Here is a 24,166-nt window from a genome sequence, read left to right on the forward strand (position 1 = left end):
CAATACATCTGCAAATGTCTGTTACGGAAAGGACGGTTTGTGATTTTAACTCCCCCACCCACTAAGGCAAATAACAGCATTTATTGGCTGAGATTGTTTGGCAGCAGTGAATCAGTTCATTGGCTTAACTGAAAATAAGGGGTAATTATCACATTTTACTGATGAGGAAACTGAGGCATAACAAGGTTAAGTGGGGTCCCCAAAACCACAAAGAGAGGTTGTGCTATAGTCACAATTTAATCTGTATCTGCTTGACTTCTAAACCCTTGCTTTTTCCACTGCAAATTGTTTTGGCTAGAGAGCAGGCTATTAAGACATTCTAACCAAGCCGATTTCCTGAGAGTTCTGCAGGTACCAGGTGTTGCTGGAGCCCAGTGTCTGCTCAGAGGAAGGCAGAGAGACCCAGAGGAACCCAGAATGAGACACTCATTTTTGCATCCTTCGTTTCCAAGTTAATTTTCTAGCTCCTGGTTAGGACCCGAGTTACATAGACCAGGCAGCTGTCCAACAAGAATGTTGACAGGTTTTCATTGTCCTCCAGGGTAGCTGCCGCCTAAAGAATATTCTATTTTTTTTTTAACAACAACAACAAAATGGGTTCTCTGTATTGAGCGTCTCCTGAGTGCCAAGCCCTGCACTATGTGCTCGACACTTGATCCTTGATGGTTTAAAGCCTGAACAATGTGATCAGGTTAGTTGTTCACATTCTTGGATAGAAAAACTGAAACTCAGAGCAGATAAGAGACTTGTCCAAGGTCACTTAGCTCATCAGTGGCAGAGCTATAGCTCGATCTGTATCCATCAGTCATCTGTCCATCAAGTCCAGTGGAGTAGAAGGGGTCACACTATGGGCTCAGAGGCAGAGAACCTTGTGCTAGTTCACACCCTTGACCTGTCCATGTACATATGCACATGTAAGCTTGGATGGGTTACATAGGGCTTGGTTTTCTTATTTTTTTTTTAAGGGCTTGGTGTTATTTTTAAAATAGCAGAGATTCTAATAACAGCAGCTACCTGTTATTCAACTCTTATTATGAGTTGACATTCAGGTGTTTCATTTCATTTCATTTCTTAAAACAATCCCATGATATAGCATCATTATCCCTATTATATGTGTCCAACAACTGAGACTAGAAAGGGAATATAACTTACTCCAGGCCACAATGTTAGTGAATGGCAGAGCTAGGATTCTCTGACCTGAAAGTCAAAGTTCTCAGCTACTTAGTTATTCAGGAGAAATGTTTCTTAATATTGAATGCACAGATAAATCACCTGGGGATCTTGTTAAAATGCAGATTCTAATTTAGTTTGTCTAGTTTGGGGCCTGATAATCTACATTTCAAATAAGCAAGGGATGCCAATGCTGCTGGTCCAAGGACCACACTTTGAGTAGCAATGCCCTGGAATCTAGATCAAGCTTGGCAAACGTTTTCTGCAAAGAGCCAGATGGTAAATATTTCAGGCTTACTGGGCCATAAGTAACTACTATTACTTTGTTGCAAGTATTCAGCTTTGCTATTACAGCGAGATACCTGTCACTGATAATATGTAAACAAATGGATGTAACTATGTTCCAATAAAACTTTATTTATTAAAAAAACAGGTGATGGGCCAAGTTGGCTCATGGGATATAGTTTGCAAACATCTGAGAGAGTTTTCAGATCATTTAGCTTCCATCAGCCTCATTCATTGTCTTTTCATACCCATCACTCTGAATAGTCTAATGCAGTGGCTCTGAAAGTGTGGTTCATTGATCAGCAGCATGAGCATCCCTTAGGAACTTGTTAGACATTCAAATCTGTAGGCCCCCACCCAGACCTACTAAACCAGAAAACCTGGAGGTAAGCCCAGCAATCTGTAGTTTAACGAGACCTCCCAGTAATGGTTATGTGTGCCAAAGTATAAGAACTGGGAAAGAATTGACATTTCTGAAATGTAGGCAAGACCTCGTGCCTTCCACTTTTGGCAGAATGAGAAGGCACAAGATGACAGGGATAAGGACTCGAAATCTGGTATCAGATAGAGCTGTATTGAAATATTGACTTTTTCTCTGATTAGCTTTGTGACATTGGCCAGGTGGCTGAGGCTCCGGGAACAAACCACAGCTTCTTCCTTTGCAACAACATAAGAATATAAAGTGTTAATGAAGGCTGAGGAGTCAATGAAATGAGTTGATGCCCACAAAGGATTTGGGCCCAGTCCTTGGTTCATAAAAAGTGCTCATGAAATGGAAACCATTGTCCTCAGTATGATGAAGAGAAGTCCTCTAAATAGTCCCAGATGGACTGGTATGAACCGTCAAATGAAGGCAACTGGGGGCTTTTGAATTTGAGAGCAGAAATAGTAAATGAGATCAAATATGTTGTGACTAAACATACTGCATAGCCATTGGCTTAGCTGTTTAAATGGACTAAAATGGACTAAGAGCTAGCAGATCCCATTCACCCTTCTGGGCACTCTAGCGAATGCTTGTCAGTTATTATAGTAAACCTTGATTTCTATCTTCTGAGCAGGGTTCTGGCCCAGAAGATGCACTGTGTGGTTGAGGCCCTGCTAGAAGTGGAAAAATTACCAGCTTTGGACCCATGTAGGCAAAGATTTGAACCTCCTGCTGCACTAGCATCTGACTGTGTGGTCGTACCAAGTTGTTTCACCTTTCTGGGCTTTATTTTCTCTTCTATAAAATAGGGCCAGTGTTAAAAACCTCATGGGGTTGTTGTGAGAGTTACAAATGTTGTCATTTATTTTTATTTTTTCAGTGTACTGTGTACCAGGCACTATTTCTGTGGATATAATGAGCAAGAGAAATAAGCCATCTCTGCTCATGCAGGAGTTTCAGCTTAATTGGAAAACTACACAAGAAACTGCAGTCAACATGCTCTCACGGGGAAGGACAGGAGCCTCTTTCCAGAGAGGTTTGTCCAGAATTTTCCAATATTGGCTGTACAGCAGAATGAACTGAGAACTTTAAAAAATGCCACTGCCTTTAGTACCACTGCAGACCAACTAATCAGAACCCTTTTTTTTACTTTTTGTCTTTTTTTTTGGGCGGGACAGAGTTTCACTCTTGCTGCCCAGGCTGGAGTGCAATGGCATGATCTCGGCTCACCAGAACCTCTGCCTCCCGGGTTCAAGTGATTCTCCTGCCTCAGGTCCCAAGTAGCTGGGATTACAGGCACGCGCCACCACGTCCGATTAATTTTGTATTTTTAGTAGAGATGGGGTCTCTCCATGTTGGTCAGGCTGGTCTCGAACTCCCAACCTCAGGTGATCCACCCGCCTCAGCCTCCCAAAGTGCTGGGATTACAGGCATGAGCCACTGCGCCTAGCCAACTAATCAGAACTCTTGGGGCAGGTCTTTTTCACACACACACATATATATATATTTAACTTTTTATTTAACATAATATCAAGCTTACAGAACAGTTGTAAAATTAAATATAAAATATTGCCACTTCTTTCAGCATTGTACTGGAAGTTTTAGTCATGGAAATTAGGCAAGAAAAATAAACAAAAGACATCCAGATTGAAAAAGCAATAAAACTATCTCCATTCATTCATGACATGATTTTGCATATACAAAACCCCAAGGAACACACACACACACACACACACACACACAATTAGAATTAATAAATAACTTTGGCAAGGTTGCAGGATATGGGGTCAACGTATAAAAGTCAATTGTATTTCTCTACATCAACAATGAACAAACCAAAAATAAAACTGGAAAACCAATTTCATTTACTGTAGCATCAAAAATAATAAAATACTTAGATTTAGAAATACGCTTAACAAAATAAGTGTAAGACTTCTACATTAAGAACTACAAAACAATGCTGAAAGAAATTAAGATCTAAATAGATGGAAAGACATCCTATGTTCATGAGTTGGAAGATCTAATATTGTTAAGATGGCAACAATCCCCACACAGATGTACTGATTCAATACAGTCACTATCAGATTCCCAGTGAATTTTTTTTTTTTTTTGCAGAAATTGAGAAGCTCATTCCAAAATTCATATGAAAATACAAGGAACCTAGATAGTCAAATAATCTTGAAAGTTGCAGGATTCGCACGTCCTAAGTTTTCTTCTGCTTTTTTCCCTGCTACTTTTTCTCAGTCTCTCTCTCTACGAATGCATGTAAATATGTGTGTGTATGTTTTTATATACACATGCATACACACACATACACACACACACTTTTTTCTTTTTCTTAACTGGGAATAAGGTAAAGAAAGACACAATGCTTTTTGTTTTCTTAAATGCTTTGGGGCACATTGCTTCAAAAACTAAGATATTTTATTTTATAACTCTAATATAATTACTGACATCAAGAGGTTTCTATTAATACAGTACTATTACCTAATCTATACATTTCTTCAAGTGTTCCACTAATGTTTTTATAGCAAAAGAAAGTTCCAGCCCATGTGTTACACTCAGTTCTCATGGTCTCTTGGGATCTTTGAATTTGGACAGCTTTCAGCCTGCTTTACTTGTATAGCAAGTAAAGCTCGATGTTCCCAAGGATATAGGTCAGTTATTTTGTATGGTGCCTCTCAATCTGGGTCTGTTTCATGTTTCCTCATGCTTAGATTCAGATTATGTGTTTTTTTGTTTGTTAGTTTTTGAGACAGAGTCTTGCTCTATTTCTCTGTCACCAGGCTGGAGTGCAATGGTGCGATCTCGGCTCACTGCAACCTCCGCCTCCCAGGTTCAAGCGATTCTCCTGCTTCAGCCTCCTGAGTAGCTAGGACTACAGGCATGCACCACCACACCCAGCTGAATTTTTGTATTTTTAGTAGAGACGGGGTTTTACCATGTTGGCCAGGATAGTCTCGATCTCTTGACCTCATGATCCACCTGCCTCGGCCTCCCAAAATGCTGGGATTACAGGTGTGACCCACTGCGTATGGCCTAGATTCAGATTATGTATTCTTGACAAGAACACCACAGACATGATGTGGTGGCTTTCTGAATGCATATCGGGAAGGATGTGATGTTGATTTGTGATGTTAACTTTGGTTAAGGTGGCATTGGCCAGGTTTCCCCACTGTAAGGTTATTATTTTTACTTTGTAATTAGTAGACTACTTATAAGGAGATACTTTGAGGCTATGTGAATATTCTGCTACTCTTCAAATTTTCCACTAGTTCGAGCATGCACCTGTGATTGTTTAAGAGATCATCAGGTTATACGAATGGAGTCACGTTTGAGAACCACTCACTTAAACTAATCTAAAGAGCCAAGATCTGACATCCTGGAAGAAGAGATGTTTAAACTGAGGCCGGAAGGATGAGTAGGAATAGCCCTAGTCACTGGAAATTGGTGGGCATGGCACGGGGAGTAGATGTTCTAGGATCACAACAGTCCTAGAGATAAGCAAACATAAAAGATACCTAGAAATAAGCCAGGTCCAGCTGGCCGGCAGAGAGTATGATGTAGGATGCAGGCAGCAGGTGTAAGCAGGGGGCATGCCAGGAGTTTGGACTTCTTACAAAGGCAAAGAAAGACCATGAAATGGGTTCAACCAAGGAAATGATGTAACAATTTTTGTGCTGAAAAAACTATCCCCTGACTGCCATGTGGGGCCTCAGTTTGAGGGTGGCAAGAGTGAAGGCAGGAAGTGCAGTGAGGAGGTAAGGAGGTGTTAAATGCCTGGAGACAGGAAATGATAATCGACTACAGCAGTAAGATGGGGATCGGCAGATACAGCAGCACTGAGACACAGAAGCACTGTGTGGAGAGGGTGAGTGTGACCACTGGGAGATGGCAGAACATGAGGACAAAAGAGAAAGGGCTTCTACACTGGATGTGTGAGATCAGATAAGGCTTCCTGGAGAAGGTGGTGTATGCCAAACCCTGATGGATGAGTAAAATGTAGCCAGATAAAGAGGCATGTGCTGCTTGTGTTCTAGGCAGAAGGACAAGAGTTATGAGGACCTAAAAGCACTCAAGAAGGCGGGAACCTCCAGAATGGAGCACGAGGATGTGACTGGAGAGAGAAGCAGGGCTGAGTCCTCAAGGGCTATGAGTGTCACACTGAGAAGTGTGGGCTTTATCCTCATAGCAACAGCAAGCAGAGCAATGGAAGGGTCTAAAGCAAGTTTGCAGTTTAGAAGAATCCACTCCAGCAGCTCGTGGAGGATGACCTGAAAGGCAGGGGTTAGGGAGGCAGGAAGAACATCTAAGGAGCCTATCTGCTAAACGTACGGAAGAAATAGCTGCAGGGGGTCCACACGTGCAGATGCTCAACACTGGAAGCTGTCATCATAACTCCCAGCTCAGAAAGGACAGCCAGGCAGACCCATTGCAAGCCTTAATTGGGGTCTTTTCTGTAAACCTTCAGAGAACAGGTTAAAAGTTGAAGAAAACACCTTCCCATGCAGAAACAACCTGTTGGCTGGGGATGGGGAGAAGAGAGAAAAAGCAAGGGTCTCGCTCCGGTGCAGAATGAAGACAAATGGGCAGCGAGTTCCGGAGAATACATTGTTTCTCCGGAACAGTTGCCTCTCCATCAGGGCCACGCAAAGGCCTGTCAGGCGCGAGCGGTGCTTTTGTGCGCGTGCAGGCTGCGCTCCCGTTGCCATGGCGATGGGGCCATAAGTCATGTCTGCTGGTGCTGCACAGAGACGCTGTGATTTATGCCTGCCTCACTGGGATTGTAAACTTTTTTTTAATGTTCAAAATCCGTCACAGCCAGGGAGGGCAAGGTGTCTCTGGCTCACTTTGGAGGAGGGGAGGTGTTATCAGACCTTGCCTGACACTCTGCCAGTGATGCTCCTCCTAGTCCCGCAGCTGGGGTCGCTGGACCATCTAAGCCAGGTTCTGCAGAACTCCCTTTTGACCCCAGCCGAAGGGTTTCAAAAACCTGAGGTTGATGCTCATTGCTGAGGCCAGGCTACTACCTCAGGAGTATCCTGTATTCAATTCTTTGTTTTGCCTCCCCAGGCTTAGACTATGCATGCCAGCTTTTTATGCTTTAATTTGGCTTAATAACCTGTACTATATCCCAGCCTCTTTACAACTGGATTTCTAGTAGGTGCAATGAAAAGAACGTGGGTTTGAAATTATACCTTCTAGGCCTGACTTTTTTTTTTCATCCACTCAATAGGACTAATATAACTTCATCTAAGGCATGTCTTCTCAACTTTAGCCTTTTGCTATTTGGGGGTTGGATAATTCTTTATTTTCGTGGGGTAGAGGGCTGCCCTGGGCATTGTAGGGTGTTTTGCAATATCCCTGACTTCTATCTGCTAGATGCCAATAGCACCCTCCCAGTTGTAACCCCCTAAAAATGTTTCCACCGATTGCCAAATGTCTGCTGGGGGACAAAATCCCCCTCTTTAAAACCCAGTTTAGAGATGAAGGAAGTGAAGATTTCCCTCTTGATCTATTGTATTCTCAGCTTTCACAGGAAACCAAAATTTCCTCCCAAAGACCAGGCCAACCACGCCTTCTAGATGCCATATTTACCCCACTGGACCAGAGACATGCACAGCTGACTCAGCCCCCAGAACTTGTGAAGTCCAGTGTGTGAATCCAGCCAGATCCACGTCATGAATCTCCCCAGGCTGGCCCAATTCAACACAGTTAACTCAACCTGGCTGCACCTAGGAAGAGACTGCAGGGCTGAAAGATGCTATAAGGGGAGGAGAGAGGGAGAGGTGTATTGTGGAGCTATACTGTATGCTCCAGGGGCTCTGCATCTAGAATGCCTTTAAGGTGTGGCATAATTTGCTAGAACTGGCAGGGATGGTCATGCACCCTTCCCCCAAAACCATTCGTTTTTCTCTTATTTCTTCCCCCAACCCAGGCTTCCACCATTTTTTATTTTGGTAAAATACACACAACATAAAATTTACTATCTTAATCACTTTTAAGGTATAGTTTAGTGGTATTAGTGTATTTATATTGGTGGCAGTCATCACCACTGTCTATCTCCAGAAGTCTTTTCATCTTGCAAAATGAAACTCTATACCCATTAAACAATAACTCTCCATTTACCCCTCCCCCAACTCTTGGCAACCACTATTCTACTTTCTAAGATTTTGGCTACTCTAAGTACCTCATATAAGTGGAATCATACAGTGTTTGTCCTTTTGTGCCTGGTTTATTTCACTTAGCATAGTATCCTCAAGATTCATCTATGTTGTAGCATATGTCAGAATGTCCCTTTTTAGGGCTGAATAATATTCTATTAGATAATCTGTTGATGGACAGTTGAGTTGCTTCCATGTTTAGCTATTGTGAAAAACACTGCTATCAGTCTCATATTCTTTTTGGAAGCATCTTTGAGTCTCACTCCAATGACTCAATCATCATGTACTTAATGAACACTTACTGGAAGCAAAACCTTAGGAAGCGCAAGTAGAGTATGCACAAAACAAGAGTCACAATCATTTCTGAAAGACATGAGTTTAAAAATATCCTAATGAAGGATTCCTACAACAGATCAAAATCTGGACTCAATAATTGTAACATAATGACAACAACAGTAGCCAATATATTTATGCTAAATGCATCATGCATCAATTCACTTGATTCTCAATAGCATTTGCACAAGATAGCTAGGGTTATTCCTATATTGCACACATGGAGAATGAGGCAGTGGGAGGTGTTAACTTGTCCACTATTACCCACATAGTGAATGGTAGAGCTGGGATTTGAGGCGGAACATTTAGCACCATAGCCTGTACCACTGATGGGATGCGTTAGGCTAAAGGGTTTCAGCTGGCAGGGCTGCTTCTTCTTCACTACTCTGTCTCACTTACTTTTCTTCCTCTGTCAATTCTAGGAAATGTTGTAGTTCTACTCACCTGGGACTTGTTCTCTTTCTGGAATACCCCAGCATGGGCATCCTATCCACACACTGCCTCCCCAGTGAGGACCCTATGTCTTCTGCAGAGTCAAGGAAATTAAACAGGGAGTTCAGAGGTTGACCAGCCTGACTAAGCCAACAGGAGAGAGACTGGTTCCCTCTGCCCACTCCCAAAATATGTGTGTGTGCTTTGAAAGATACCCCATAGGAACCAAATCCCCCATTTTCTGATGTTTGGTTTAACTTGTATAGCCTCTACGCCATGATGGACTAATCTGGTATTACTTGATGTCTTCAGGAATGCTGGTCCTGAACTTGCTCCTACTTGAATAGTGTTGGAGAGACTGTAGAAATAGACTTCATTTCTTAAAGATTTATGACATTTGTTCACATATTAACGTCCCTGGGAAACCTGCCAGCAAGGAAATCAATGTAGCAACTTCATTTATAATAGGGTTTCTCAAATCTTTTAAATTATGGAATCCTCCTTTTTAATTTTGTTGCATCTACTAACCCCAAAGTACTAGTGTTATTTGGAACCACTGCAAGATAATGTGTGTTGTCATAATATAATACAATAGGCACTGGGATGCAAGAAATTTTGATAGGACTGTTTTGATGGTAGAGTGTTTATAAGTAAGAGGATTGAATGATACTTGGAGATAGTGTAAAGGTGTTTGTTAAGCAATTTAGTAGTAATATCAAAACATCTTCGTGAGCATACCAACAGAGCCACATAAAATTAATGTCATTGCAATTTTCTATGTCCTCTCTCTGAGCCATTTACTGTGCTTAGAACTCGGAATGCAATGACGGTTAAGATTCAATCCATGAACTCCAGAAACACATAGATTACTAGGTGAGGACAGAAAGGGATACTAAACTATAATTGGCTCCAGTGCAATATAATGCAATGCCCTGACCTTTACATCTGGAAAAAATATTTTAGCAGCATGAACATACCAATGAGGTGCCTATGATTCTGGAGGGCACATTCTCAAAAGGAAGCTCAGAGGAAGTGATGCTTCTGTAAGATTGGAATGGATGAAGAGTAGTGTGCTAGGTACACTGGGGACTGTGAGCATTGGGCTATTTTAGGCAGAGGGAGCGTACTGGAAAAGCCAAGGAAAATGGAAAGTGGACAGCATTTTGAGGAAATAGCAACTGGGGACACGGTGGGAGATGAGACCAGAGGGTATGATGGCCAGATTGTGAAGTGCTATTGAATGCCGGCTGAAACAGTATGGATTTTTATTTTGAGGCAGTTGAAGGTGGGGTTCTAAATGGTTTTAAGCAGGAAATAGCCATGGCCCACTTGGTACAGTGGTTGGATTGGGGATGTGCACAGAGTGTGGTGGAGACTGAAAGCAGTGAAACTATGTATGAGGTCCTGAGTCAGAAAGTGTCCATGACGATGGAGAGACATGACCATTTTTGAGTGTATTTTGAAGGTAGGATGAAAGAACTGGGGACTTTCCTCCATGTATTCCTCCAAACTCACTCTCAGCTTATCCTTCTCCTGCCTTGTGCTCAGGAGGCTGACTTTGATGGATGGACTTGATGGGCTCTTATAGTTGGCTTCTCTCTGGGTTCAGCAAATGGCAGCATCAGCAGGAGGTTTGGTAAGAAGTGGTTGGGTACAGCTGGGACATTTGTTTTCCTGGCTCTTTTGCTGCGGAGTCACTATGAGCTGTGTGTATCCCTTGACTAAAGGCCACAGTTCCATGGAATTCACTTTCCATATTTTTGTAACTTCACCCTCACCTTGACCCAGACACTCGCCACAGGGCACTGCAGAGCTCTTGTTGCTTTTCTGGAACTTTCCCTCAATTTTGTGCATAGTCCCCTTTCAAATCTCCCCAAGTCTGAGCATGCCACCTGTTTCTTGCTGGGATCCTCTTTGATATTAGTCTCCTTGTTTGGTGAGAGGGAAAGGAGTTAAACCTAAGGTACAGATAAATTAATTATTCATTGACATATCCAACTCATCTTTCTGACTAGACTGCCCTGGTGTGTGCATGTGTGCATATGTGTCTGTGTGTGAGTGTGTATGTTGTCTACTGGGTGGCTGATGCCTATTGGGCAGAGTGAGATACACTAAGGGAAACATGGTTCTACTCAGCTGCAATGAGTGGGCCTTAAAAGGCAGAATGGTTTCTCATTTTAGCTTATCTTGATCACTGTCCCTGAGCTGCTGTCTGCATAATTGAAAATATGACCTGTTTAGGTGAGACAGAGTGAGGCTTTCCAGGAAACACTGTGAGACCATGGCAGGCAACGAAGCAGGAGGCAATGAGATGTCTATCAGCAGAAGGTAGATTCCATCACTCAGGACTGTCCATGCAATGGCAGAGGATAGAAAATATGCATCAGAAGGTCCCTTCCAGTCTGTGAGTTTATAATTGTTTAAACAAGCCTTTGAAACTATAGGACACAATTCAAGGGCCCTATGATGCGGGTAGTTTGTTTACAGCTTAGAGTGCTCCCTTTTAATATAAGTGACAATGATAGTGCCAGACAGTATCTAGGAAGCACCTACATGGACGCCTTTACTTTGCTACGAGCCAGAAATTTATTTCAGGAAATGTATTGGCACCAAGATAAGATTATCCAAATATATCCTCTGAGATAGCATAGATGGATGGAAACTTGTGGATAAGACAGTTCCATTTCAAATTCATCCTCGGCATCTCCATTCACATGACTGTCCTTTCTCTCATGTCTCAGCAACAAAAGTTATCTCTTCATTTTGTAGGGGAACACAGTGAGGTCATGACATAGGAAATAGGGAGGACTTCTAAATACCATCAAGTTCAGAGATGGCAAACACATGACCTTTCTGTTACAACTCCTCGTCCAACACTGAAGGTGGGCAAATGAGTTCATCTTGACACTTTTCCCAGCTGAGTCTGTTTGTAGTCTCAGAAACCTTCTCAGCATATCTTAGGCAGCTCCTAACCATGTATCTGAGTTGGCATGTAGGCTGGTTAATGGCTGCCATCTTTGATTTAGTGCAACCTGTTAGAGGAATAAAGTTCAAAATCCAGGGAGAATTTTGAAGACATGGGTTGGAATAGATTTGCAGTTCATGGTCCTCTCAATTATTTCCATGACTGTATCTGTACATTGTGACCCTGTCCCCTAATGATAGATGACTAAGCCAGGGTTGGACTTCTAACATGTGACAGACTTCTCTAGGATTTTTCAAAAGGAGACTCAGGGAAGAGAACTATTTCTCCCTGGTGTTAAGAATCACAAACAGCTTGGGGAGTCATGAGTATCACAACCCCTATCATGACAAGATGGGGAGTACGGAAAGAAAGTAGTTATACAATAGAAGAGAATGAAGCCCTCATGGAATGATGCAGAGAGGAAAAACAGAATCCTAATATCATCTAACTCCCTCAATCTCCCTCATTCCTGTGGCTGAGCTGATCTCTTGCCCTTCCCATGATGTCATTCCAATACAGTTGTCATTAAGCTAACTTGAATTGGGTCTCTGTCCCCTGAATCCGAAACGATCCTGATGAATACAGAGCAGAAAGGGCTTCCATGCAGGAAGTGAGGGAGGCGCCATGGAATGATGAATGGGTGGATGGATGCGGTCTTCAGGTCAGAAGTCTATGTTCAAATTCCAATCCATCCCTTTACCATCTGTGCTGCCTAAAGCCTTATAATGTCAGCTTCCTCATCTGTGAAATGGGAGATAAAAATAGCTTCAATATCAGAAGATGGCTGTAAGGATCACTTACAGGAAGCTGAGCGGGAGGCCTCTGCCCAAAAATGCTACTGATCGCTGTCTCCAGCTTGGGGTCAGGCTTCAAACACAGGTATCCTGACCCCCAGCCCAGTATACGTGCCAAAAATCATACTTTCAGGTGTCTCTCTCTTTAATCTAAAGATCTGCAGACTCGTCTCAATATCAGAAGTCCCCTTTTAAAAGTGTTTAACTTCTAATGCAGATATAACAACTCGTTTCTCAGTTTCACTGTATCTGCAAAGCTTTCTGTAATTCAACATCAAATATTTATTATTACATTTATTACAGTTTTAATAATTTAGCGTCTCCTGCATGTAAGATAGAAGCTTAGCTAACTGGTTCCCCTTTATCCAGCCTGGGTCACTTCAATATTTATATTCCAAAGTCTCCATTTGAGTTTCACTTAGCAGAGGCTGTCTTGAGCCCTCTATCTGAGCTGACAGTTGGTGCGTGCTACAGTCTCCCCAGTGGCAAAGACTTATAGAAATTTGGTGCTGAACAATGTTTGAAGAGATTTACCAAGCCCAGGCAGGAACTCATCCTAATAGACTTCACTTTTATTATGATTGCTAAACTAAAATGGGGAAAAATATGTATGTCTCTAGGCTCACTGGCTGAATGACAGGCAGTGGGGCTGGAAAGAGTGGAGGGCATAGGGTAGATCCACCTGCGAGGAAGCGTGGGGGCCTTTATAGTAATGTTTCTCAGAGGGGCTTCATTTTCTCTAAAAAAAAAAAAAAAAAAAGGAGCGATGTGGAGGTACCACAAAAATGCTAATGCCCATATTCCATGAACCTAGCTGTGAGTTACCCACAGTCTTTCCCCTTCCCCATTTAATATTTCACCTCCTGCTTGCATAAAAAACACACACACTTAATAGACCAAATGCTCAACAAAGAGTAAGATATAAAGTCCAATGAACCTATTCCTCCATCTTACAGAGAATGCCCCTTCTTCCGCAACAGCCAGAATTTACTGAGCACTCACAAAACATCCTGAGTTGAAATCCTGATTCTGCCACATACTACCCATGTGACCTTGCATGAATGACTTAACATCTTTTTTTTTTTTTTTTTTTTTTTTTTTTTTTTTTGAGATGGAGCCTCGCTCTATTGCCCAGGCTGGAGTGCAGTGGCGCGATCTCAGCTCACTGCAACCTCCGCCCCTCCAGGTTTAAGCAATTCTCTGCCTCAGCCTCCAGAGTAGCTGGGATTACAGGTGTGTGCCACCACGCCCAGCTAATTGTTTTGTATTTTTAGTAGAGACGGGGTTTCACCATCTTGGCCAGGCTGGTCTTGAACTCCTGACCTTGTGATCCACCTGCCTCGGCCTCCCAAAGTTCTGGGATTACAGGCGTGAGCAACCGCGCCTGGCCGAATGACTTAACATCTTTGTGCCTCAGTTTCCTCATCTGTAAGTAACAATAACTACATCATTGAGTTGTCATGAGGAGTCAGAATGAAAACATGTAGAGCACTTAGACATTGACATCAAGCAAGTGATCAATAAATGTTAGTCATTATTATTAATGACTATGGGGCTAAAAGTTTAAATGTGTTATCTCATTCCATTCTCAAAAAAACATTCAAAGATAGAGGGTGTGTTATCTTTCAGATAGGAAACTGAGGTTCAGAATTTACCTTACCCCAAGGTCAGCTAGTGAGTGGTGGAGCTGGGATTTGAGCCTAAGCAGTTTGGCTCCAGTGTCCACGCTATTCACTTTGCCCAATACCTCTTCTGTGTTTCAAGCAGGTAAGTGGGTTCCCTATTAAAGTTCTGTTGCCCTTTGGGAAAGGAACATTTGTGTGAGTAATCCGTGAGAAAAGGAAAAGTTTAGAGGAAGCATGATGGACTTGAGATTCTACCTGAAGAAGCCACCCCTCTATCAACATGCCTACTGAAAAGGAAAGCACACTTCTAGGTTGCCTACAATGCGTGCACACACATGCACACATATACACACACACACTCATTAATGAAAGCTTGCAGAGCTGCAAAGGCAAGAAGTCAATTTCGCTCACTTCCAACAGGAGAGAGGTATCTTGAATATCAAATGATGTAAGACCGGTATCAAGGACCTTCCCCCTAGACTCTGCTGCCTGGATCCTTCGCAAGCCAAGTGCCTCCATGCAATGCATCGAGTGACTAGCCCTGACTCCTGCCTACTCCATGTGTCCTGTGCCCCGACCCTCCCTTCTGCCATCAATGCCCTTGCCATCAATGCACAATGTGATCCAGAGAAAGGAGGCACACATCCCTTCTTTATACTGCTCTGTACCATGAACTACATCTTTTAATCACTGACCACACTGCATCATATGGTTGCTTCCTTAACTGTACCATAATTCTACAATTCCTACTACTTCTAAAACTTCTCATTCATTGAACATCAGTTACATGTAATATACTGTACTAGTAATACTATACACATTATGTCATCCTAATAACCACCGTATGAGAAAAACACACTAATCTCCATCTTCCTGATTCTGACATTGAGGCTCAAAGAGGTGAACAAACTTGGCTCAAGTTAATTCTACACTCTTTCCTACTACTCCTCTTTCTGGTTTTTCTACTTCTAGAGCCTAGCACAATGTTCATTACACAGAGAAGTACCTGGTGTGCATTTGTTGAGGATTGCACCTGGAGATACATGGCCCATGTTTCCAGCATGCACTATATCTGACTAGGGGTGCTGCCTAGTCCCAAGCCAGATTCCAGTATCTGGAGCAGTCACACAGGAACATCTGCTGGGGACCCTACAGCAGTGAGTGAATACACTACCCTCACGTACCCCTAGAGTCATTGCTGACTCTGCTAGTCCAGGTGGTTAACAGCTGAAAAAAGAGAGAGAAGAGGAGAAGAAAGAGCATGCATGTTCTGTCTGCTGTTCTTCTCTCCCATCATCAACTGCCATGCATCCATTGGCACTACACTGCAGCCAAACTGAAATGGAAGTTCCTCCTGGCCAGGCGTGGTGGCTCACGCCTGGAATCCCAGCACTTTGGAAGGCCGAGGTGGGAAGATCACTTGAGGTCAGGAGTTTGAAACCAGCCTGGCAAAGATGGTGAAACCCCATCTCTACTAAAAGTACAACACTGAGCCAGGCATGGTGGTGCACGCCTGTAATCTCAGCTACTGTGGAGGGTGAGGCAGGAGAATAGCTCGAGCTTGGGAAATGGAGGTTGCAGTGAGCTGAGATGGCACCACTGCACTCCAGCCTGGGTGACAGAGTAAGACTGTGTCTCCAAAAAAAAAAAAAGGTCCTTCTTAGGCATGCCACACTTTGCCAGTTCAAGGCCCTGGGCCTTGCCCATGAATAAAACATCTCTGAGTTTTTCTTATTCAACATCTATTTTCTACCTGTCCTGCTTTTTCACTGGGGAACTATCCTACCTGAGATCTCAATTCAGGTGGTTAAGGTGCCCCTCATTCAACCGTGGTTTCAAGGGAAAGTTGGTGACCCAGGTCTGGCTACTTGGAGGGCTTTGTCTCTTGAGAGGTTGATGTGGGATATTGGCAAAGATCCCAAAATAGGCCAAAGAGAGGCATCATAGCTTAGAGATGAGGAACATGGACTCAAGAGTCAGACTCTCAGGATTCAAAACCTGGTTCTATTACTTACTGGCTGTGCGACCTTGGGCAAGGTACATAATGCTCTCTGTGCCTCAGTTTCCCCATGCATTAAATGGAGCTAATAATGAGTGAAGATTAAATGAACTTATTTCAGTAAAGCACTTGGAACAGTGCCACCTAAGCAAGGATGTGAGATTATTGCTGTTCCTCAGTACCAGGACTTCTGCATAAACCACTGGGAAAGGGGGCATCTCATTACTTTGGCAATGCTTAATTGTGGTTGTAAGCCTGGAGAGGTCAGTGACAGTGTGCCTGAAAAAGAAAAACAGAAAAACAGAATGTACCAGAGAAACACAGAGATGAAGGACGAAAAGAAACAGGAATAGTGAGTCCCAACATTTGGGAACATAAAAACCTTACTATGCCAAAAGCCATTGGCACTCTGGACTTTTCAAGCCCTCATATCTTTTGTTTTCTACTTAAGCCAGGTGATTCATTCCTTGTTTTGATATCAAGTGCATTTGTACTCAAACTTTAGTGAGCATTAGAATCACCTGAGGATTTCTTCAACCAGAATTCTGGGCCCACCTCCAAAATACCTAATTTAGCAGGTGTATTATTACATAGATTCTGTGGCTGCTGCAACAAATCACCACAAACTGGGGCGGCTTCAAACAACCAGAAATCTGAAATCAGTATGCCTGGGCAAAAATCAAGGTGTCAGCAAGGTGGTCCTCCCTCTGGAGCATCTGGGGAACAATCTTTTCTTTGCCTCTTTCAGCTTCTGGCGGAAGCTGGCATTCTGTGGCTTATGGTTGCCTCACTCGGTCTCTAACCCCATCTTCAAACTGCCTCTCCACTGTGCATGTCACATCTCACTGTGCTTTTTTCTTCTAAGGGCACTCATTATGGTGTTTCAGACCTGTCCAGATAATTCAGAATAATCAACCTATGATAAGATGCGGCGTAACATCTGCAAAGACCCTTTTTCCAAACAACATAATATTTATAGGTTCTAGGAGTTAGGATCTGATGATACCTTTGGGGATCATTATCAGACTATACTAGATATGAGAATTTACATTTCTAATACATTTCTAGGTCATGCTAATGCTACTGGTCCAGGGAATACACTTTGAAAACCAGTGAGCTAGTGACTTCCTGCTAATACTTCAAAATTTGGCATAGAAGCTGTGAGTCCTTTTTTTCAACCTCCAGGTGGGTTTGACCACCTCTGATTTTGTGTCTTTTCTCTGCCTTGAACTTTCCCTCTATCTTCTTCAACTGTCACAAAGTATGACATTTTTTTGTTTGCAATTTTGACTCATTTAATGCCCTGAAATCTTTGTCTTATTTTTATATCTCTATTACTTAGTTTAAAATATGGTAGGTGTTCAGTAAATTCTCAGTACTTGGAATTGAAAGGCCAAAAGAGCAAGGAGATATTCCTAATTCTATTCAGAACTAAGTCAATGTGAAAACTGTCACCAAGTGAGCCATGCCAGCTTGCACTCTGATATCCCATTATTCTTTCAGCACTGTTCAGGAATTAACAGTATTTCACCATTTCATTTTCATTGAGTTGAGATCACAGAAAAATGACTGAGGGGCTCCAAAACTGGGCTTTGTGGGTGATTATTATTCCAACTATAATAGCTATTCTCATGTTTCTCTTATAAGAAGAACCTGCTCCAGGTGAAATTGTGAAGAAGGCCCAGTACGCAGTAATAAGTGTTGTTTGTCATGCTTCTCCCTCCACAAGCATCTTTTATTCCATCTCTCAAGTTGGTCTCTTGTTTCATGCTCCTTGCTATGTCATGAAACTCCTGAAAGCAGAGGCGGACTGTATTCATCTCTGTATTCCTATGGTAGCTGGCACAGTATCTGGTACACAGGAGGGGTCCAGCTAAGATTTTTCAGAATTAAAATATATCTGTATGCAATTCAGCTAGAGATTTGCTCTTCCACCTTTGTAGCTGGCATCATTAGTGTCTCAAATGCTAAAACTCTCATTCCCAGCAGCTTCCTGCTAGGATAGGCTGGAGAATGGGAGCTGTCCAGGGGAGAGTTTTCTTTTGCCCTTCAACCTCTCACACTTGAAAGCCTTCCCCCTCACCTTAGATTGCACAAAGCCAAAGCTTAGCCACAGTTCTTGATTAATTGGCAAGGTTCTCTCTCTTGAAAATATTTGCCTAATTCCCTCAGTCAGATACATCTTTCTTTTTGAATCCTTTCCAGTCCCCCAGGGCACTCTATGTTTACCACACATGTGACTCTTCATTCATTCTATAACCATGTCCATGTACATAAAGCCACAGACCTAGCCTACTGAACTGGAATTTATAGACTCATTTAAGTCTCCCCCAAAGCCCATGACAAAGTGGTTAATATGAATTCTCAATACTGAGCAACTATTGATTTTAAGATGCACCATAGGTTGTATGTAGCCTTTCAGCAAAAACATGAGAAAGTAATGAAAAGATAAAGAGAACAAAAGTCACTATGTTACAATAATGAGCATGATAACTAACGTTTCTAAAGAGTTCACCACATAGCAAACTCACCGCTTTACATGTAATATATCACTTAATCTTCATCACTCCATATATGCTATGAGATTTTTATTTCCATTATTCTCAAAGAGAAAACACAGCTCCAGAAAAGCTCCTGCAGTAAGCAAGTGATGGAGCTAAGATTTGCCCTCAGGCAATTTGCTTGAGTTCCATAGCTTATGCCCTTGGACAATAAACTTTATGCTTAATCAAAATATAGAATACACAGAGAAAAGTGTGAAGCTCAGTGAATTTTCACAGAGTTAAAACACGCATGTAACCACCAGCCATAACAATCAATCAAACATTATCAGCATCACATAAGCCCACTCATAGTTCCCCATGTCACCACCCAGAAGTAATCCCTATCCTTTCTTCTAACATCATAAATTAGTTTTCTACTATTTAGTAAAACTAGTTTTTTTTGTTTTTATATAAACATATTAATATTATTTTGTGTTTGGTTTCCAAAATTCTGTATTATATTTGTTAGATTCATCCAAGGTGCTATGTATGGTTACTGTGTTCTTTCATATTCATTGTTAAAGATATTCTATTGTGTTATTATTCCATAATTTATTTATCTAATTTTTCGCTGATGAGTATTTGTATTTTTTTTTCTAGCTTTCTAGCAGTACAAATGAGTGCTTCTATTCGTATTTTTGTAAGTCCTACTTGTGGTACACATTTCCATATTTCTGTTATACATACCCTTATGGGTGAAACTGATGGGCTATAGGAGATATAGGAGATATATACCTCCAACTTTAGTAGATACCACTCCACAGGTTTACATAGTGGTCATACTTATTTATATTCTCACTATAAAAATATGAAAGCCACAGTTGTTCCATATCCTTCCTAACATTTGTTATCATTAGTTATTTTAAATGTAGCTGCCTTGGTAAGTCACAGTCTGTACATTTAACTACTAAGTTGTTCTGCCTACTGTAGTGTGAGATCTCATAATTGTCCAAGAATTTATCACAGATTAAAAATCAAAGAATCAACTTGCAATGCACGTTCAAGCTTTCCTTTCCAATCCTACTGTAATGCTTACCTTCCATTTTCCTTTAACTCTGCTTTTCCACGTAGTCTTTCCTCTAATCTCTCTGTTGTGATTCCAGGGCAGTATTATTGGCTATCTATAATTATGATCTATTATTTATTAAATTTCTAACATATCATCTGACTGGAACTTGTTAATTCTCTAAACGCCCATGATATGCTTGCCTGGGCAATGTCACGTCAAACAAGGTTTATTAGTGCAGCTTGGAAAACTGAATCTACATCGTGCAGATTCTCTCAAATGGTGATGATTGCAATCTTTTATCCCCTATTGCAGATCAGGGATTGAAATGTGGCTTCATCTCTTACTAGTGAAGCCATTACCTCTATGCCTCAGGTTTGTTTATTTATTTTTGAATCTGAAAAATGAGCACCACCTGATGGAGCTGATGCAAGAATGTAATAATACTATTGAAGTACTCGACCCTTAGAAAATGATCAATGGATATGAACTATGATTATTATTATTACCTTCTGTGAGGAAGGCACTATTATTATCCCCATTTTGCAGACAAATAAACGAAAACAGAGAATTAAACTTGGCCACCGTGATGACACAGTTCACACTTGGTAGAGATGGAATTCTAAAGCAGCCCTATCCAACTCCAGAGGATGCGTTCCCATCAGCCAGTCTGAGAGCTGTATCATCTGAATCTCCACTGAAATCATGGATGCAATGTCAACAGGACAGAACTCTGAGGAAAGCTAGTCAAGACTTTCTTTTCAGCTGATTTCTAACAAAGTAACTGTGTCTCTTTAAGAATAGTCTTTTAAACCAGATGGTCCTTGCTTTATCTTTAAAATATGTAATGCAGAGAGACCTTAGCACATGCTTTACTAAAACCTCATATACTTTAATTCTATCAAAGATGAAAACAATGGTAAATATCAATGAATCAGTAGGTGAATGTGTATGTGAAGCTATTTTAGTTCCTAGTAATCGCTATTTCATACCCTAAGTGCCATCTCTTTATAAACCTATTCTTTTTAAAACATCCTCTTTTGGGAAATGCTAATAGCCTTAAAAAGCATGATAAGTTCATCCCTCCCAGTGAAAGCTGACAAGGTGAGAGTAAAAACATTGTAAAGTAAGAGAGTTGGGTTCTAGGAGCTTTCTGTCAAGATGCCATAGAAATACTGATAGCATCGTGATTTAGAATGACCCAAGGCAACTATGGAGTTGTTGAAAAACAGTCACTGGTAGTTAGGGGGACCACACGAGCCAATAAGCTGTGTACAAGTCAGTCTTAGACGTAAAACTACTCTATTCTTGGTAACATCAGAATTTCTAGAATGCTTCCCCTAATCAAATTGAGAGAAATAAACCCTCCACTAGAAAGCTCCGGAACAGTGCTAAGATCAGATCTAAGACCACAGACTTAATTAAATCAATAAACATTTAATAGATGTCCAATATGTACTAGGGGCTAGGGATTAAAAAGCTAAATAAGTTATTTTCCTTGACCTTGAGAAGTGCACCATAATGGGGCAGAATGATATGTAAGCATCTAATTAGTACGCAGTAGAGTAAGTCTATAATGAAGTTAGCTACAAGCTGCAGGATAATGTAAAGTGAAATGTAGTCTCCATGCTTTTATAAGTTAAGAACAAAAGATTTAGCCTGGACATTTTTTTTTTTTTTTTGAGATGGAGTCTCACTCTGTTCGCCAGGCTGGAGTGCAGTGGCTCGATCTCAGCTCACTGCAACCTCCGCCTCCCGGGTTCAAGCGATTCTCCAGCCTCATCCTCCCAAGTAGCTGGGATTATAGGCACGCACCATCACATCAGGCTAATTTTTGTATTTTTAGTAGAGACCAGGTTTCACCAAGTTGGCCAGGCTGGTCTAGAACTCCTGACCTCAGGTGATCCACCTGCGTCGGCCTCCCAAAGTGCTGGGATTACAGGTGTGAGCCACCATGCCTGGCCTTTAGCCTGAACATTTAAAATTCATAAATTAGCCCAAAGTACATCCTATGGACTACAACAGAAAGCATCCCATTTTTTAAACTGTTGCCTTTGTGACTCTCCAACATACTGTTAAGTAAAGATAAGATCATTAATGATCCCGTGATGAGCTAGATAATGCATCAGCCTCTCTTATATTTAATATAAATCTAAAAGGAAAGCAATAGTGTTGAAACGTAAGGCATTGAGACACAGTGATGGAGGTCACATCTAAGAGTTCAGGAGCACGGAATATTTGACAGGGTTCTTTACGTCAATTAAACAGCAAGAACACTCCTTAGGAGTTCCTGTGGTACTCCAACAGGGGGACTTCCAAGGTTTTAAGAAGTACTTGTGCAGAGAACTGGAGACGATTCCCTACCTGACATCTGCAGGGTCTTCCGTGACGAGCACGTCGGTCTTGCAGCTGGCCAGGGGGTTGATGGACAGCTCCACCGGCGGAACCACAAAGCTTTTGCTGACAGGAAGCCAGAGGCCTTGGCCCAAGCTGAAAGTAGACCTGCAATGTAAGAGTTTCCATTGGGGAACTCCCTGGGAAGCAGAGAGCAAACAGACAAAAGGGGCCCCTGTTCCCATCCCTTCTAGGGCAATTTCCTAACTCTCCACCCATGTCCCCTGCATTATTTAAGGAATGATGTCGGCCAACTTTCTCCAGAACTGGATGATCATTTCTCAAATCTGTTAAGCATTTAGCTCATGAATTGCTTTGTGTTACTAAGTTCCTTTTCCTGATTTACTAGTGGACTCCGTGAGGATAGGGACCATTGCCGCTCTGATTTTCCAGCAGTCCTGACATACAGCAGGAGTTCCACAAGCGACTGCTATGTCAGCAGGCACAGTCTGGCACAAAGGTTAAGAGCATGGACTTTGAATCAGTTTGAACTAAAATCTGATTTCCAGTTCTGCCACTTAATTTGCTGTATGTCTTTATCTACATGTGTATTGAAGTTTTACACAAGATTTTGTGGAGGTGGTGGGAAGAGGTTCTATGGTTACAGAGTATTTTTAAACCACTGGACTTAATAATCAGTAATGTCTCCTCCAGTTCAAGTATCTGAGTCTATAAGTCTAGCTGCCAGACAAATGGGAATTAGATTCCCATAGCAACCTGGGCCATGATGGTACGTTAGTGCCAGGGAGGGTTGTTTTGTACTCAGTGCAGCTCAGAAGAGCACAGGCTCAATAGTCTAAGGATGCATGACCACATCTTCCTATCAGTCCTTTCTCCATTTCCCAGAATTATGCCCAAACAAGAAAGCCAACTCACCTGAGAATCTTTTCAGGGGCTTGCTCCCCTGTCACCAGATCATAGCCCCTCTCAAGTGTCGTGTAGGGCCAAGGTCTACGGGAAGAAGGAGATGGGAGAGGAGATGACATTAGTCAGAGGCAGGTAGGATTCGCACGTGGCCACTGCTCTAGAGTAGCTTTACAAACAACCACATTCTGCAGAAATAATTATTGGGCAAGACTATTTATATTATAAAAGAATGTCTCCAATTTACAGAAGGATTCAGCACTTTCATAAAGTGTACATGTCCATTTAGGAGTCTGTTTGAAAATGTTATTCTTTTTCTTTGTCAGTCCACTTAAGAAAGTGTTCACTGACTACTTTGTTTGCATGGGTGACTTAAATGTCAGCCTTTGTTCTCTAGAATATTCATCAATCATGTACCTTTAATACTAAAATGTGATTCCATGGGAAAGTAGGATTCACTTCCCATTGGGTTTTGCAGGAACACTACTGTTGCAGAGAAAGAGTCTTCTTTGTGGAGATGCCTGGGGCCTCTAGTAACACAACAGAGGAGGTAAAACTCGATCCTGCACTGTCCCGGACCTAAAGCCCTTTGTCACTCACCCTTCACTCTGTCCCCAGTCACTGCGCACACACAGGTGTCTGTGAACAGGGTCAGGGGCATAGCCTTCATAGCAGCTGCACTCTCCTGTAAGTGAAAAGAAAAACAATTGTTGTGAAGTAGAGTCTCCCCAAATAGGCTTTTCTCTGGTTTGCCTGTTTTCCTAAGACTTATATGAAGTGAGCTGCTTAGTTTTAGAAAAGGCACATGGAAAGAGGGCAATCTGGTCCATTGACCACTGTGGTTAACAGAGTTTACTTCTTTGTTCATTCACTCATTTATTCCTTCAACAAGTCCTGGTCACACTCTGACAGGCGCTCAGCTCAGCAGTGGAGATACAGAGGTCAAAGTTGTAATCCAGCTGCTGAAGGAGCTCACAACTTAAGACAGGGAAACAGGAAGTGATCAGGTGGCTACAAATGGAGGTCATCCTTTCAAATATTAAAATTACGATAAAGTGCATTTACTCTAGAGGCATAATCAGAAAACGGAGTTATCTCTATCTGAATGAAGAGGTCTTCACTTTCCATAAATCCCAAATTAAATGCCACCATCTCCAAGAAACCTTTG

At 41.9% G+C, this 24,166-nt stretch overlaps 1 protein-coding gene across 4 annotated transcripts in view; it reads right to left on the minus strand.

The window, feature by feature from the left end:
- The window catches only part of ASTN2 (astrotactin 2), a 987,199-nt gene that overhangs the window by 521,266 nt on the left and 441,767 nt on the right, over positions 1 to 24,166 (minus strand). For 3 of the 4 annotated variants that reach the window (XM_007968251.3, XM_007968250.3, XM_007968253.3), the window contains 3 exons: positions 23,599 to 23,683; positions 23,011 to 23,085; positions 22,105 to 22,242 (listed from right to left, as the gene is read on the minus strand). In XM_007968251.3, coding sequence (XP_007966442.1) covers positions 22,105 to 22,242; positions 23,011 to 23,085; positions 23,599 to 23,683 — 298 coding nt within the window. The remainder of the gene's footprint in view (positions 1 to 22,104; positions 22,243 to 23,010; positions 23,086 to 23,598; positions 23,684 to 24,166) is intronic. The other variant, XM_007968252.3, reaches the window with a different exon arrangement.

The sequence above is a fragment of the Chlorocebus sabaeus genome, chromosome 12 (genome assembly GCF_047675955.1).
Source record: "Chlorocebus sabaeus isolate Y175 chromosome 12, mChlSab1.0.hap1, whole genome shotgun sequence".
In the NCBI taxonomy this organism is placed as follows: Eukaryota; Metazoa; Chordata; class Mammalia; order Primates; family Cercopithecidae; genus Chlorocebus; species Chlorocebus sabaeus.